The following is a 14,364-nucleotide window of genomic DNA, read 5'->3' as shown; positions in this document are numbered from 1 at the left end:
AGTCTGTAGACTCTCTCATTAAGATGTGGCACCTTTCCTTCCAGTCCCATCAGTGAACCGCTGGTGACCAAGCTGGACTTTGACAAAGAGCCCACCCCGGGACCCAAGCACTACCCTGTACCCGCTGGCATCAGAGAACCACTGGCACAGGACAACAAACTGCCCGACAAGGAGGAAGTACAGGTACGGATATGGGGTTACCATTGAGATGCCTGATAGAGGAAGTAGTGCACATGTAGTCATATATGATAATAGTTATGATAGTGGGAATGGTCATCCCAGTTCAAGCAAATTAAAACATTAAAAAACTGTCAATGGAAACCTGGGTCTTGCTCTGTGAAAACGTTTTGAAGCTGGGCTGTACTACCTGAATCCGAACAGTAACTTTTTCCGTTGCAAAACATTTTGTTACAGTGTGCCACACTGAACACAACCACGCTGCCCCATCCTCCTAAAAAGTGTGTTATGCCGTTGCAGGACGCCCTGGCATCGTTTGATTTCCTGAACAAGAGGAACAGCATAGCTGTGAAGTCGTCAGACCTAGACAGACTAGACAAGGTAGCAAAGCAGGAGATCCAGCCTCCAGGCCTGGAGCTCACAGCCATACAGAAGGAGATAAGGTAGAGCTCACTGACGACTACAATGCAGTTGAACTGCGCAGAATCACTGATTTTACAAATCCTAAATAATTACTCATTATGTGATCAAGAGCAGCAATTATTTGACTCTCAAATAGGGTGAAGATCTGTGACTCAAATATTGTTTTAACTGTTTGAGGACATTTTTGGTAGAAACTGATGCATTCATGACGTACTTTTAATAGGCGTTTTGTTTTTGTTTGATTGGTTATAATTAATTTATTGGGGGCACTGTATTGTTCAACTTCCATGAGGAAGTGCATGTTTTTACCTCTTAATTGATTGGTTATTTATTTTCTTAATGAAAGCAAGAAAAAAATATTTTACATTTTAGTAATTTAGCAGATGCTCTTATCCAGAGCGACTTACAGTAGTCGTCCTCTTTGGGAATCAAACCCACAACCCTGGTGTTGCAAGCACCATGCTCTACCAACTGAGCCACACAGGACACCATTAGTTTGTCTGTTTTTTTCCATTGAATATATGATATCTGATGTACATCTACCTCCATTTCCAGGGAAGAAGAACAATTTCAGTTTAGTCTCAGAGACTTTAAATGTGTTGCAGTCCTTGGTCGTGGTCATTTCGGAAAGGTACGTGGCACACACCCAAACCATTTCTCAATCCCAGGGCTCTCCAACCCTGTTCCTGGCAAGTTACCCTTCTGTAGGTTTTCACTCCAACCCCAGTTGTAACTTCTGATTCGTCTTATCAACCAGCTTATTATTAGAATCAGGTGTGCAAGAGTGAAAACCTACAGGAGGGTAGCTATCCAGGAACAGGGTTGGAGTGAACCTACAGGAGGGGTAGCTCTCCAGGAACAGGGTTGAAATGAACCTACTGGAGGGTAACTTGCCAGGAACAGGGTTGGAGTGAACCTACAGGAGGGGTAGCTCTCTAGGAACAGGGTTGGAGTGAACCTACAGGAGGGGTAGCTCTCTAGGAACAGGGTTGGAGTGAACCTACAGGAGGGGTAGCTCTCTAGGAACAGGGTTGGAGAGCCCTGCTCTTCCCTTTTTCTCAGCCCTTCTAGAGCGGCTGGCAGCTCCAGTCCTCAGGGTCCAGGGTGGTCTCTGTTTTTTCCCCCATCCCTAGCAAACACAGCTGATTTTAAACTAATTGTGTTCTAAACTAAAGATCATGATTAGTTGATTATTGGTGTCAATCAAAACCCGGAGGACTGGAGTTACCCGTCCCTGTTCTAGAGGTCCTAGGACCCTCCCTAGGTGCATGTTTAGTTTTCCCCTAGCACTACACAGCTGATTTAAAATAACTAACTCATCATCAATCTTTGATTAGTTTAATCAGCTGTGTAGTGCTAGGGCAAAAACCAAAACGTGCACTGGGGGGGGGGGGGGTGTGTGCCATGTGCACACGCCCAGGACTGAGTTTGGGAAACCCTGCTCTAGAGAAATGTGCTCTTACTGAAAATCTCATCCCAGCTTTCCTAAAATGCCTCCTCTCTTCCCTCATTTCACACAGGTATTGTTAGCCGAGTATAAAAGCACAGGAGAGATGTTTGCCATCAAAGCCCTGAAGAAAGGAGACATTGTGGCTCGTGACGAGGTGGACAGGTAAGGGGCTCAACCAAGGGGCTCAACCTGTGCACTTCAACCAAGTAGGCCAGATACTGATGTCTTTTGAATTGTTTGTTTGATGAGCTGAACAGTTTACCTTTGTTTAGCCATGTAATTCAGTTCAGAGTTGACTACGAGCAAAAAGAAAGTCCATTGATATTTTACATTTACATTTTAGTCATTTAGCAGACGCTCTTATCCAGAGCGACTTACAGTAGTGAATGCATACATTTCATACATTTTATTTTTTACTTTTTTTGTACTGGCCCCCCGTGGGAATCGAACCCCTGGCTTTGCAAACACCATGCTCTACCAACTGAGCCACAGGGAATATGATATGGGCGCAATATGTAGCTTTGTACTCAAACTGACCAAATTCACAAAGAAAGGTGAGCTATAGACTTGTCATTCTCATGGAAAGCAAGCCTGGTAAGCGGTAGGTCCGTTTTATGTCCTTTTAGTTTCATATTTTTGCGTCTTTTTACTTTCGGTTTTGTACACCAGGTATTTTTGGTTATTGAAGACATTTCACAGGTTTAGATGGTACAAGGATTCTCTAAAACAGGTCTCTTCAGCCCTGTACCCAGGGTGCAACCCTCCTGTAGGTTTTCAGTCCAGCCCTGTACACAGAGAGCTACCCTCCTGTAGGTTTTCAGTCCAGCCCTGTACCCAGAGAGCTACCCTCCTGTAGGTTTTCAATCCAGCCCTGTACCCAGAGAGCTACCCTCCTGTAGGTTTACAATCCAGCCCTGTACCCAGAGAGCTACCCTCCTGTAGGTTTTCAGTCCAGCCCTGTACCCAGAGAGCTACCCTCCTGTAGATTTACAATCCAGCCCTGTACCCAGAGAGCTAATCTCCTGTAGGTTTTCAATCCAGCCCTGTACCCAGAGAGCTACCCTCCTGTAGGTTTTCAATCCAGCCCTGTACCCAGAGAGCTACCCTCCTGTAGGTTTTCAATCGGCTAACTATTATAAATCAGCTGCACTAGATCAGGGTTGAATTGAAAACCTACAGGAGGGTAGCTCTCCAGGAACAGGGTTGGAGTGAAAACCTACAGGAGGGTAGCGCTCCAGGAACAGGGTTGGATTGAAAACCTACAGGAGGGTAGCTCTCCAGGAACAGGGTTGGAGTGAAAACCTACAGGAGGGTAGCTCTCCAGGAACAGGGTTGGAGTGAAAACCTACAGGAGGGTAGCTCTCCAGGAACAGGGTTGGAGTGAAAACCTACAGGGGGTGGCTCTCCAGGAACAGGGTTGGATTGAAAACCTACAGGAGGGTAGCTCTCCAGGAACAGGGTTGGAGTGAAAACCTACAGGAGGGTAGCTCTCCAGGAACAGGGTTGGATTGAAAACCTACAGGAGGGTAGCTCTCCAGGAACAGGGTTGGAGAGCCCTGCTCTACACTATACATTGGTTGTTTTGTCAAATAAACTGAAATTAAGTGAATATTTTCAATTTTTTGCAACCAGACACTGGCAGAGCGATTTCTACATATTAATCCGTTAACATTTGATGCTGGGAAAGATATTAGCTCAGCTCAGACAAGTTTGGTCTGATTTCCTTTCTTTTCAGGAATTGATTTACACATGGATTTTAAGTAGCATTAACTAGATTTTCTTTCCCAGGCATCAGTGGCTTACATCTTTGTCTCTCGGTCTTCCCCCCCAGTCTGATGTGTGAGAAGCGTATATTTGAGACGGTGAACAGCGTGCGCCACCCGTTCCTGGTCAACCTCTTCGCCTGCTTCCAAACGCAGGAGCACGTGTGCTTCGTCATGGAGTACGCTGCTGGGGGAGACCTGATGATGCACATCCACTCTGACGTCTTCTCCGAGCCCAGGGCCATGTGAGTGACACAATTTTTCTTTCTTGTTTATATGCTTTAAAGCTGAAATCAATAACAGAGCCCCTCCCGCCCCTGTTTTGCTAAAAAAAAGCTATGGGATGGGGCTTGAGAAATGTAATCACTCTCATATTCATAGACCTATACAAGGACTGACGATCCATTATATCAAAATGATAGTTTTAACCATGTTGAGGTTTTATAATGTTTGTTTTACATTTACTTTGTTTACAAACATTGGAGTAAAACAATCTTAAATTTTGGGTTCTGATGGGGGGTATTACAGTTTAACTAAGTTCGAGGCATTTATATGTTATATTCTTCCAGAATCAATCAGTACATATCATTAAATTATAAGTCCAAAAATGGATGTAGCAACTGCAGATTTCCCCTTTTTTTTAAAAAGCTAAAATCCTTAATAATGAAACTGCCACGTCTGTTTGTGATATTACAACAGAAGTTACTGCAAACCACAGTTGTTTTTTTCCCCCTCTGACATTGCACACGTGATAGAACAGCAGCATATGTACTGCCATTTTATTTTTACTGCGTTGCTCCCCAGCTCTGCTTTGTCAACAAAACAAAAACCTTAATGGCCATGGGGCAGATAGTGGGGAGGTTTCCCCTACTGTGAATTTCATCTTTAAGGTATTTTTGTCTAGTAGTAATATAAAGGTTCACTTCCTTTGTGAGCACCAAAGTGTTTGTTTCTGTGCCAAGATTATTTTCTAGTGCAATTTGCTTTGAAATAGTATCTTAAGTGCTCACCTCTATACCCACTGTCTTGTTTTCAGTGGTACGCTAAATCATGAAGTGGATTCTCTTCAAATTTTCTCTGATTTCTTGCTGAAATCCACTTTTTTTTTTCTCTCTTGTAGATTTTATGCAGCTTGTGTCGTATTGGGATTACAGTTTTTACACGAACATAAGATTGTGTACAGGTAAGAATAATTCCATTCACTGGGTGAATATATACTCTTATAATACACTGATTCTCATGATTTATTTATTTTTGTTTTACTTTCAGAGATCTGAAGCTTGACAATCTGCTCTTGGACACTGAGGGCTATGTAAAAATAGCTGACTTTGGCCTATGCAAAGAGGGTAAATAGGACAAAAATCACACAACCTCAACTTAATGCCATCTGTCACTGTTCCAACACCATTGAATGTATAATAACCTTACCCTGACTCTATATAAGGTGCATTCAGAAAGTATTCAGACCCCTTGACTTTATCCACATTTTGTTACGTTACAGCCCTATTTTTAAATGGATTAAATAAACAAATGTCTTCATCAAAGCACAATACCCCATAATGACAAAGCAAAAACAGGTTTTTAGAAAATTTTACTAATTTCTTAAAAATTAACAACATATTTTATTTACTTAAGTATACAGACCCTTTGCTATGAGACTCGAAATTGAGCTCCGGTGCATCCTGTTTCCATTGGTCATCCTTGAGCTCTTTCTACAATTTGATTTGGAGCCTATCTGAGGTAAATTCAATTGATTGGACATGATTTGGAAAGGCACACACCTGTCCAGATAAGGTCCCACAGTTGACAGTGCTTGTCAGAGCAAAAACCAAGCAATTAGGTCAAAGGAATTGTCTGTAGAGCTCCAAGACAGTATTGTGTCGCACCGATCTGGGGAAGGGTACCAACAAAATTCTGCAGCAAGAACACTGTGGCCTCGTCATTCTTAAATGGAAGAAGTTTGGAACCACCAACCACCACTTCCTAGAGCTGGCCGCCCGGCTAAACTGAGCAATCGGGGGAGAAGGGCGTTGGTCAGGGAGGTGACCAAGTACCCGATGGTCACTCTGACAGAGTTCGTCTGTGGAGATGGGAGAACCTTCCAGAAGGACAACTACCTCTGCAGCACTCCACCAATCAGGCCTTTATGGCAGAGTGGCCAAATGGAAGCCACTCCTCAGTAAACGGCACATGACAGCCCGCTTGTATTTTGCCAAAAGGTACCTAAAGGACTCAGACCTCTGAAACCAAGATTAAACTCTTTGCCCTGAATGCCAAGTGTCGCTTCTCGAGGAATCCTGGGACCATCCCTATGGTGAATCATGGTGGTGGCAGCATCATGCTGTGGGTATACGGAGCAAAATACAGATAGATCCTTGATGAAAACCTGCTCCAGAGCACTCAGGACCTCTGACTAAGGCTCACCTTCCAACAGGACAACGACCCTAAGTACACAGCCAAGACAACGCAGGAGTGGCTTCGGGACAAGTCTCTGAATGTCCTTGAGTGGCCCAGCCGGAGCAAGGACTTACACCCGATCTAACGTCTCTGGAGATACCTGAAAATAGCTGTGCAGCGATGCTCCCCATCCAACCTGACAGCTTGAGAGGATCTGCAGAGAAGAATGAGAGAAACTCCCCAAGTACAGGTGTGCCAACATGAAGCATCATACCCAAGAATACTCGAGGCTGTAATCGCTGCCAAAGGTGCTTCAACAAAGTACTGATTTAAAGGGTCTGAATACTTATAGAAATGTGATATTTCCGGGTTTTTTTGTTACAAAAAAAATTAACTATGTTGCTTTGTCATTATGGGGTATTATGTGTAGATTGGGGGGGGAAACTATTTAATCCATTTCAGAAAAAGGCTGTAACGTAACAAAATGTGGAAAAAGTCAAGGGGTCTAAATACCTTCTGAATGCACTGTATGCTGATCTGAAACTTATGTGGGTGTCAGATTTCTATGTCTGGGTGGACAGTAAAGTCTCCATACATGTATCATGGTTATGTGTTTTCTGGCAGGAATGGGGTTCAGGGACCGCACCAGCACGTTTTGTGGTACTCCTGAGTTCCTGGCCCCAGAGGTTCTGACGGAGACGTCGTACACGCGTGCTGTGGACTGGTGGGGTCTGGGGGTCCTCGTCTTTGAGATGCTGGTTGGAGAGGTTAGTGGTTCTCACCTGTCATATGGATGCATACCTACTCAATGGCTCTTAAAGCTGGCCAATATTTGATCAACTCTAAAATATACACTGCTCAAAAAAATAAAGGGAACACTTAAACAACACAATGTAACTCCAAGTCAATCACACTTCTGTGAAATCAAACTGTCCACTTAGGAAGCAACACTGATTGACAATAAATTTCACATGTTGTTGTGCAAATGGAAAAGACAACAGGTGAAAATTATAGGCAATTAGCAAGACACCCCCAATAAAGGAGTGGTTCTGCAGGTGGGGACCACAGACCACTTCTCAGTTCCTATGCTTCCTGGCTGATGTTTTGGTCACTTTTGAATGCTGCCGGTGCTTTCACACTAGTGGTAGCATGAGACGAAGTCTACAACCCACAAAAGTGGCTCAGGTAGTGTAGCTCATCCAGGATGGCACATCAATGCGAGTTGTGGCAAGAAGGTTTGCTGTGTCTGTCAGCGTAGTGTCCAGAGCATGGAGGCGCTACCAGGAGACAGGCCAGTACATCAGGAGATGTGGAGGAGGCCGTAGGAGGGCAACAACCCAGCAGCAGGACTGCTACCTCCGCCTTTGTGCAAGGAGGAGCAGGAGAAGCACTGCCAGAGCCCTGCAAAAGGACCTCCAGCAGGCCACAAATGTGCATGTGTCTGCTCAAACGGTCAGAAACAGACTCCATGAGGGTGGTATGAGGGCCCGACGTCCACAGGTGGGGGTTGTGCTTACAGCCCAACACCGTGCAGGATGTTTGGCATTTGCCAGAGAACACCAAGATTGGCAAATTCGCCACTGGCGCCCTGTGCTCGTCACAGATAAAAGCAGGGTCACACTGAGCACGTGACAGACGTGACAGAGTCTGGAGACGCCGTGGGGAACGTTCTGCTGCCTGCAACATCCTCCAGCATGACCGGTTTGGCGATGGGTCAGTCATGGTGTGGGGTGGCATTTCTTTGGGGGGCCGCACAGCCCTCCATGTGCTCGCCAGAGGTAGCCTGACTGCCATTAGGTACCGAGATGAGATCCTCAGACCCCTTGTGAGACCATATGCTGGTGCGGTTGGTACTGGGTTCCTCCTAATGCAAGACAATGCTAGACCTCATGTGGCTGGAGTGTGTCAGCAGTTCCTGCAAGAGGAAGGCATTGATGCTATGGACTGGCCCGCCTGTTCCCCAGACCTGAATCCAATTGAGCACATCTGGGACATCATGTCTCGCTCCATCCACCAATGCCACGTTGCACCACAGACTGTCCAGGAGTTGGCGGATGCTTTAGTCCAGGTCTGGGAGGAGATCCCTCAGGAGACCATCCGCCACCTCATCAGGAGCATGCCCAGGCGTTGTAGGGAGGTCATACAGGCACGTGGAGGCCACACACACTACTGAGCCTCATTTTGACTTGTTTTAAGGACATTACATCAAAGTTGGATCAGCCTGTAGTGTGGTTTTCCACTTTAATTTTGAGTGTGACTCCAAATCCAGACCTCCATGGGTTGATAAATTGGATTTCCATTGATTATTTTTGTGTGATTTTGTTGTCAGCACATTCAACTATGTAAAGAAAAAAGTATTTAATAAGATTATTTCTTTCATTCAGATCTAGGATGTGTTGTTTAAGTGTTCCCTTTATTTTTTTGAGCAGTATATATACAGCACCAGTCAAAACTTTTAGAACACCTACTTAACCCAGGGTTTTTCTTTATTCTTACTATTTTCTACATTGTAGAATAATGGTGAAGACATCAAAACTATGAAATAACACATGGAATATTTTAGATTCTTCAAAGTAGCCACCCTTTGCCTTGATGACAGCTTTGCACACGCTTGACATTCTCTCAACCAGCTTCATGAGTAATGCTTTTCCAACAGTCTTGAAGGAGTTTCCACATATGCTGAGCACTTGTTGGCTGCTTTTCCTTCACTCTGCGGTCCAACTCATCCCAAACATCTCAATTGGGTTGAGGCCAGGTCATCTGATGCAGCACTCCATCACACTCCTTCTTGGTCAAATAGCCCTTACACAGCCTGGAGGTGTGTTGGGTCATTGTCCTGTTTAAAAACAAATGATAGCACAAACCAGATGGGATGGCGTATCGCTGCAGAGTGCCTTGAATTCTAAATAAATCACTGATAATGTCACCAGCAAAGTACCAACACACCACCTCCTCCATGCTTCACGGTGGGAACCACACATGCAGAGATCATCCGTTCACCTACTCTGGGTCTCACAAAGACACGACAGTCAGAACCAGAAATCTCATATTTGGACTCATCAGACCAAAGGAAATAGTTTTTTTGGTTACTACATGATTCCATATGTGTTATTTCATAGTTTTGATGTCTTCACTATTATTCCACAATGTAGAAAATGAAGAAGCCCTTGAAATGAGTAGGTGTCCAGACTTTTGACTGGTAATGTGTGTGTGTGTGTATGTATGTATGTGTGTGTGTGTGTGTGTATATGTATGTATATATATATATATATTTGTTTTTACATTTTTAGAATTGAATTGACAAGATGATAATGGCCAAAAAAAACATTATCACAAAACCACAATTGTCATAACCATTCTAACATTATATACAGTTGAAGTCGGAAGTTTACATACACCTTAGCCAAATACATTTAAACTCACTTTTTCACATTTCCTGACATTTAATCCTAGTAAAAATTCCCTGTCTTAGGTCAGTTAGGATCGCCACTTTATTTTAAGAATGTGAAATGTCAGAATAATAGAGTGATTTATTTCTTTCATCACATTCCCAGTGGGTCAGAAGTTTACAAACTCAATTAGTATTTGGTAGCTTTGCCTTTAAATTGTTTAACTTGGGTCAAATGTTTAGGTAGCCTTCCACAAGCTTCCCACAATAAGTTGGGTGAATTTTGGCCCATTCCTCCTGACAGAGCTGGTGTAACTGAGTCAGGTTTGTAGGCCTCCTTGCTCACACAGACTTTTTCAGTTCTGCCCACAAATGTTCTATAGGATTGTGGTCAGGGCTGTGTGATGGCCACTCCAATACCTTGACTTTGTTGTCCTTAAGCCATTTTGCTACCACTTTGGAAGTATGCTTGGGGTCATTGTCCATTTGGAAGACCCATTTGCGACCAAGCTTTAACTTCCTGACTGATGTCTTGAGATGTTGCTTCAATATATCCACATACTTTTCCTTCCTCATGAAGTCATCTATTTTGTGAAGTGCACCAGTCTCTCCTGCAGCAAAGCACCCCCACAACATGATGCTGCCACCCCCGTGCTTCACGGTTGGGATGGTGTTCTTCGGCTTACAAGCATCCCCCTTTTTCCTCCAAACATAACAATGGTCATTATGGCCAAACAGTTCTATTTTTATTTCATCAGACCAGAGGACATTTCTCCAAAAAGTACGATCTTTGTTCCCATGTGCAGTTGCAAACCGTAGTCTGGCTTTTTTTATGGTGGTTTTGGAGCAGTGGCTTATTCCTTGCTAAGGATATAGATACTTTTGGACCTGTTTCCTCCAGCATCTTCACAAGGTCCTTTGCTGTTGTTCTGGGATTGATTTGCACTTTTCGCACCACAGTATGTTCATCTCTAGGAGACAGAACGCGTCTCCTTACTGAGCAGTATGACGGCTGCGTGGTCCCTTGGTGTTTATACTTGCGTAATATTGTTTGTACAGATGAACGTGGTACCTTCAGGCATTTGGAAATTGCTCCCAAGGATGAACCAGACGTGCAGAGGTGTACAATTTTTTTTCTGATGTCTTGGCTGATTTCTTTTGATTTTCCCATGATGTCAAGCAAAGAGGCACTGAGTTTGAAGGTGGGCCTTGAAATACATGGACTCAAATGATGTCAATTAGCCTATCAGAAGCTTCTAAAGCATTGACATAATTTTCTGGAATTTTCCAAGGGGTTTAAAGGCACAGTAAACTTAGTGTATGTAAACCTCTGACCCACTGGAATTGTGATACAGTGAAATAATCTGTCTGCAAACAATTGTTGGAAAAATTACTTGTGTCATGCATAAAGTAGATGTCCTAACCGACTTGCCAAAACAATAGTTTGTTAATAAGAAATTTGTGGAGTGGTTGGAGTGGAAAAACTAGTTTTAATGTCTCCAACCTAAGTGTATGTAAACTTCCGACTTCAACTGTACATAGCTGACCTGGTCAGTACTTGTCCTTATAAAAAAAAAATAATAATACCATTCTCAATCATTGACTGTATGTGCAAAAATATATACTTTTTTCCCCCGTCCCAGTCTCCATTCCCAGGGGACGATGAGGAGGAGGTGTTTGACAGCATTGTCAACGATGAAGTCCGCTACCCAAGGTTCCTCTCAACAGAGGCCATCTCCATCATGAGAAGGGTGGGTTCTGGTGAAGTTCTACTACCAACTTCAAATGGTGCAGTCACCTCAGATTGACCTTTACTGAAACACAACACCTCAAATGACTGCTATCAGCTGTCACAAAGTGTGAACTGAGAAGAAACAAAAGACAATGGCGTTATTGAAACACAGCTTTAATGTTTACTCTGCTTTGTTATGCTCTTTTTGTTTGTAGCTTTTGAGGAGAAGTCCAGAAAGACGTCTTGGGGCAGGAGAACGAGACGCTGAAGAAGTAAAGAAACATCTGTTCTTCAGAGTAAGTTGAAAGTGGTTTTTAAATTGTATATATTTGATCTGTTTTGATATTGTAAACCAAAACAGCCTTGATTACAGGTAATGTGGACACCTTATCATTACATAAGTAGGCTACTTAAGCAATAAGGCCTGAGATGGTGTGGTAAATGGCCAATATAAAATGTGTTTTGTGCATACCCATGGTATATGGTCAGATATACCACAGCTGTCAGCCAATCAGCATTCAAGGCTCAAACCACCCAGTTTATAATGTTCATTAGACTTGTCTACTTATCTTGGTTGTCATTAGCTTTTTTTCTCACAAGGTAGACGATTCAATACATGTCTGTCCTGATAGTTGACATAAGTTCACTCTTTCATCAATTTTCTCCTTCCTTTCTCCCCCCAGAATATGGATTGGAACGGACTACTGTCCAAGAAGGTGAAGCCTCCGTTTGTGCCGACCATCCAGGACTCCAATGACGTCAGCAACTTCGACAACGAATTTACCTCAGAAGCGCCCATCCTGACCCCGCCCAGAGAACCCAGGGCGCTCAGCAAGAATGAGCAGGACATGTTCTCAGACTTTGACTACATCGCAGACTGGTGTTAGCCCCTCCCCTTCTCCCTCTTCCTAACACGTTGAACAAACACACACTGTGAACCAAACACAGCGCTGACTGTAGCTCACATTTGAAAAAAAGCCTTTTTTTCCAAACAACCGTTGAGGGAGGGGAAAACATCGCTCTTCCAGCCTTCAGGCGCACTCTGTGCCATTGAAAGACACCCCCCCGACTCCACAACTGAACACCCTTGTTTATTTTTTAACAAAATGAAGAACTTTTTTTTAACAAAAAGAGATTATATTTTGCTTTTCTTCTGAGAATTTTGAGAGAAGAGGGAGAAGGAGGCCTCCAGCACATGTTGTCTATTGTCTGACCACTGAGAAGGTTTTCATATGAACTATGTCAAAGGAAATGCCGGCAACATCATGTTATTCATAGTCAGTCTTTTATTTTTTATCATGTACAGAATATTATTAATCCGTATTAATGAGTCATTTCTCAAGCCATAACTAAATGACTTCTCTCTGTAAGGTCTGCCATATTGTATTATGAGTGTTTTAAGCATTTATCACTGAACTGTCACGTGAGGTTAAAGACAACACATCTTGACTACTACTGCCTTTTGACTTGAAAGCCAAAGTAAGGGCTCCCTTTTAGCTGATCCTTGTCATCTCCCTCGCCCACACTTATTTGTCACACGCTTCGTAAACAACCGGTGTGGACTAACAGTGAAATGCTTAGTTACAGGCCTAGTTACGGGCCCTTCGCAACAATGCAGGGTGAACCCTCCCACCGTTTTTAAAGAATGCCTTCCTGTTTCTGCTAGCAAAGCTAAGAGCTGGCTCACTCTCAAAGAATAGAGTGCAGAAATGTTTTATTTTTAAACAGATGAACATTAGACAAAGCAGTGCATCCAGTTAGCCCTCAAGGTACTGGAACTATCCCTGATTTACTAGCATACAGGACCGTGTTTCACTATGTAATGCTATAAGGATGTTAGAGGGAAAATAATTCAGCAGTAGAACAGAGTTCTAGAGACATCAAAGACGACTGCCGCTTTAAACGTCGTCATTTGTAAGGTGCACACAATATGGAGACTTATCCGACAAGGCTCCCTCTAGTGGGTTCCTAGCACCATTAAGCGTATGAATCAAGTGTCTCAGAGTAGAAGTGCTGATTTAGGATCAGTTATGCCTTTTAGATCACAATGAAAATGATTACATGAACAGGGGAACCTGATCCTAGATCAGCACTCGTACTCTGAGCTATACATTCCCAGATTTAGTTATTGGGGGATAACAATGCATTCAGCTAGCAATGTTGTGCTCAGAATCAATTACTCTAGCATTTCTAACAGAGTGGGTCAGTTCCATTATAATTCAATTCGATGCAGAAAATCTGTTGAACTTCCATTTGCTACCTGAATTAACTGATTTGAAATAGAATTGATTCCAACCTCAATACCTCAATTCTTTTAACTGAAGATACCAGAAGACGTCACAGCCTGCAATGATTGGAGTTGGTCAAATGGTGGATCTGACGTGACTGATACAGCGGATTACCAAAACTCATCCATTCAGTCCTGACAGTGGGACTATGGAAACAGTAATGGATGTATGGTCAAACTGACATCAACCTATGTGTAGGGTGAAGTTGCCTCCACGTTAGGAGGATTGTGGAAGCTGGCCCCAGATCTTTACCCAGGGGAAACTAAACTCTGAAGCTTAAACTTAGTGCCAGTTTGTGCAGACTATGTAAATGAATCACTACAGGGGAGGGCATATATGTATGTACACACAATTAAGCTGATAACACTTATCAATAAGTATTTTTTTATGACCTATGTTTAGTGTAATTATGAAAATAGATTGTACAAAGTTATTTCTCCCAGTGCTTAAATGGCCGCTTGAGCGTGTTGCAAAAACAGACAAGCTTTTTTGAATGGTACACCACATTGAAGTTACAAGAATGTTGGCCCTGGTGTAAAGAAGCATTTTGCTGTTGGGGTTTGTCACCTATCATGAATGCACAAATTAAATGTTTTTAATAGTTGTGCTACCTTTGCATATTGTATTCTATTGGCGTGAGCACATCACTTTCAAGCCCATGTTATGTCTTGGTCTCTTTGCTTTGAGAATCTCTTCCATGGTGTGAAGAGCAACATGCCCAATAGAATTGTCCATGAACGTACTAC

General features: G+C 43.2%; 1 protein-coding gene across 1 annotated transcript in view; it reads left to right on the top strand.

Moving 5' to 3' along the window:
- LOC115170007 (serine/threonine-protein kinase N2) overlaps positions 1-14,228 on the top strand; it is a 48,821-nt gene extending 34,593 nt beyond the window's left edge. Inside the window, exons 12-22 of the mRNA XM_029726200.1 lie at positions 45-183; positions 478-620; positions 1,156-1,231; positions 2,121-2,212; positions 3,882-4,058; positions 4,934-4,996; positions 5,083-5,159; positions 6,835-6,977; positions 11,242-11,349; positions 11,546-11,626; positions 12,014-14,228. Coding sequence (XP_029582060.1) covers positions 45-183; positions 478-620; positions 1,156-1,231; positions 2,121-2,212; positions 3,882-4,058; positions 4,934-4,996; positions 5,083-5,159; positions 6,835-6,977; positions 11,242-11,349; positions 11,546-11,626; positions 12,014-12,217 — 1,303 coding nt within the window. The 3' untranslated portion in view covers positions 12,218-14,228. The remainder of the gene's footprint in view (positions 1-44; positions 184-477; positions 621-1,155; positions 1,232-2,120; positions 2,213-3,881; positions 4,059-4,933; positions 4,997-5,082; positions 5,160-6,834; positions 6,978-11,241; positions 11,350-11,545; positions 11,627-12,013) is intronic.
- Positions 14,229-14,364: the final 136 nt, after the last annotated feature.

This window comes from Salmo trutta, chromosome 31 (assembly GCF_901001165.1).
Source record: "Salmo trutta chromosome 31, fSalTru1.1, whole genome shotgun sequence".
NCBI classification, from domain to species: Eukaryota; Metazoa; Chordata; class Actinopteri; order Salmoniformes; family Salmonidae; genus Salmo; species Salmo trutta.
The sequence above is the reverse complement of the archived record's forward strand: the minus strand, read 5'-3'. Positions and strand labels throughout refer to the sequence as shown.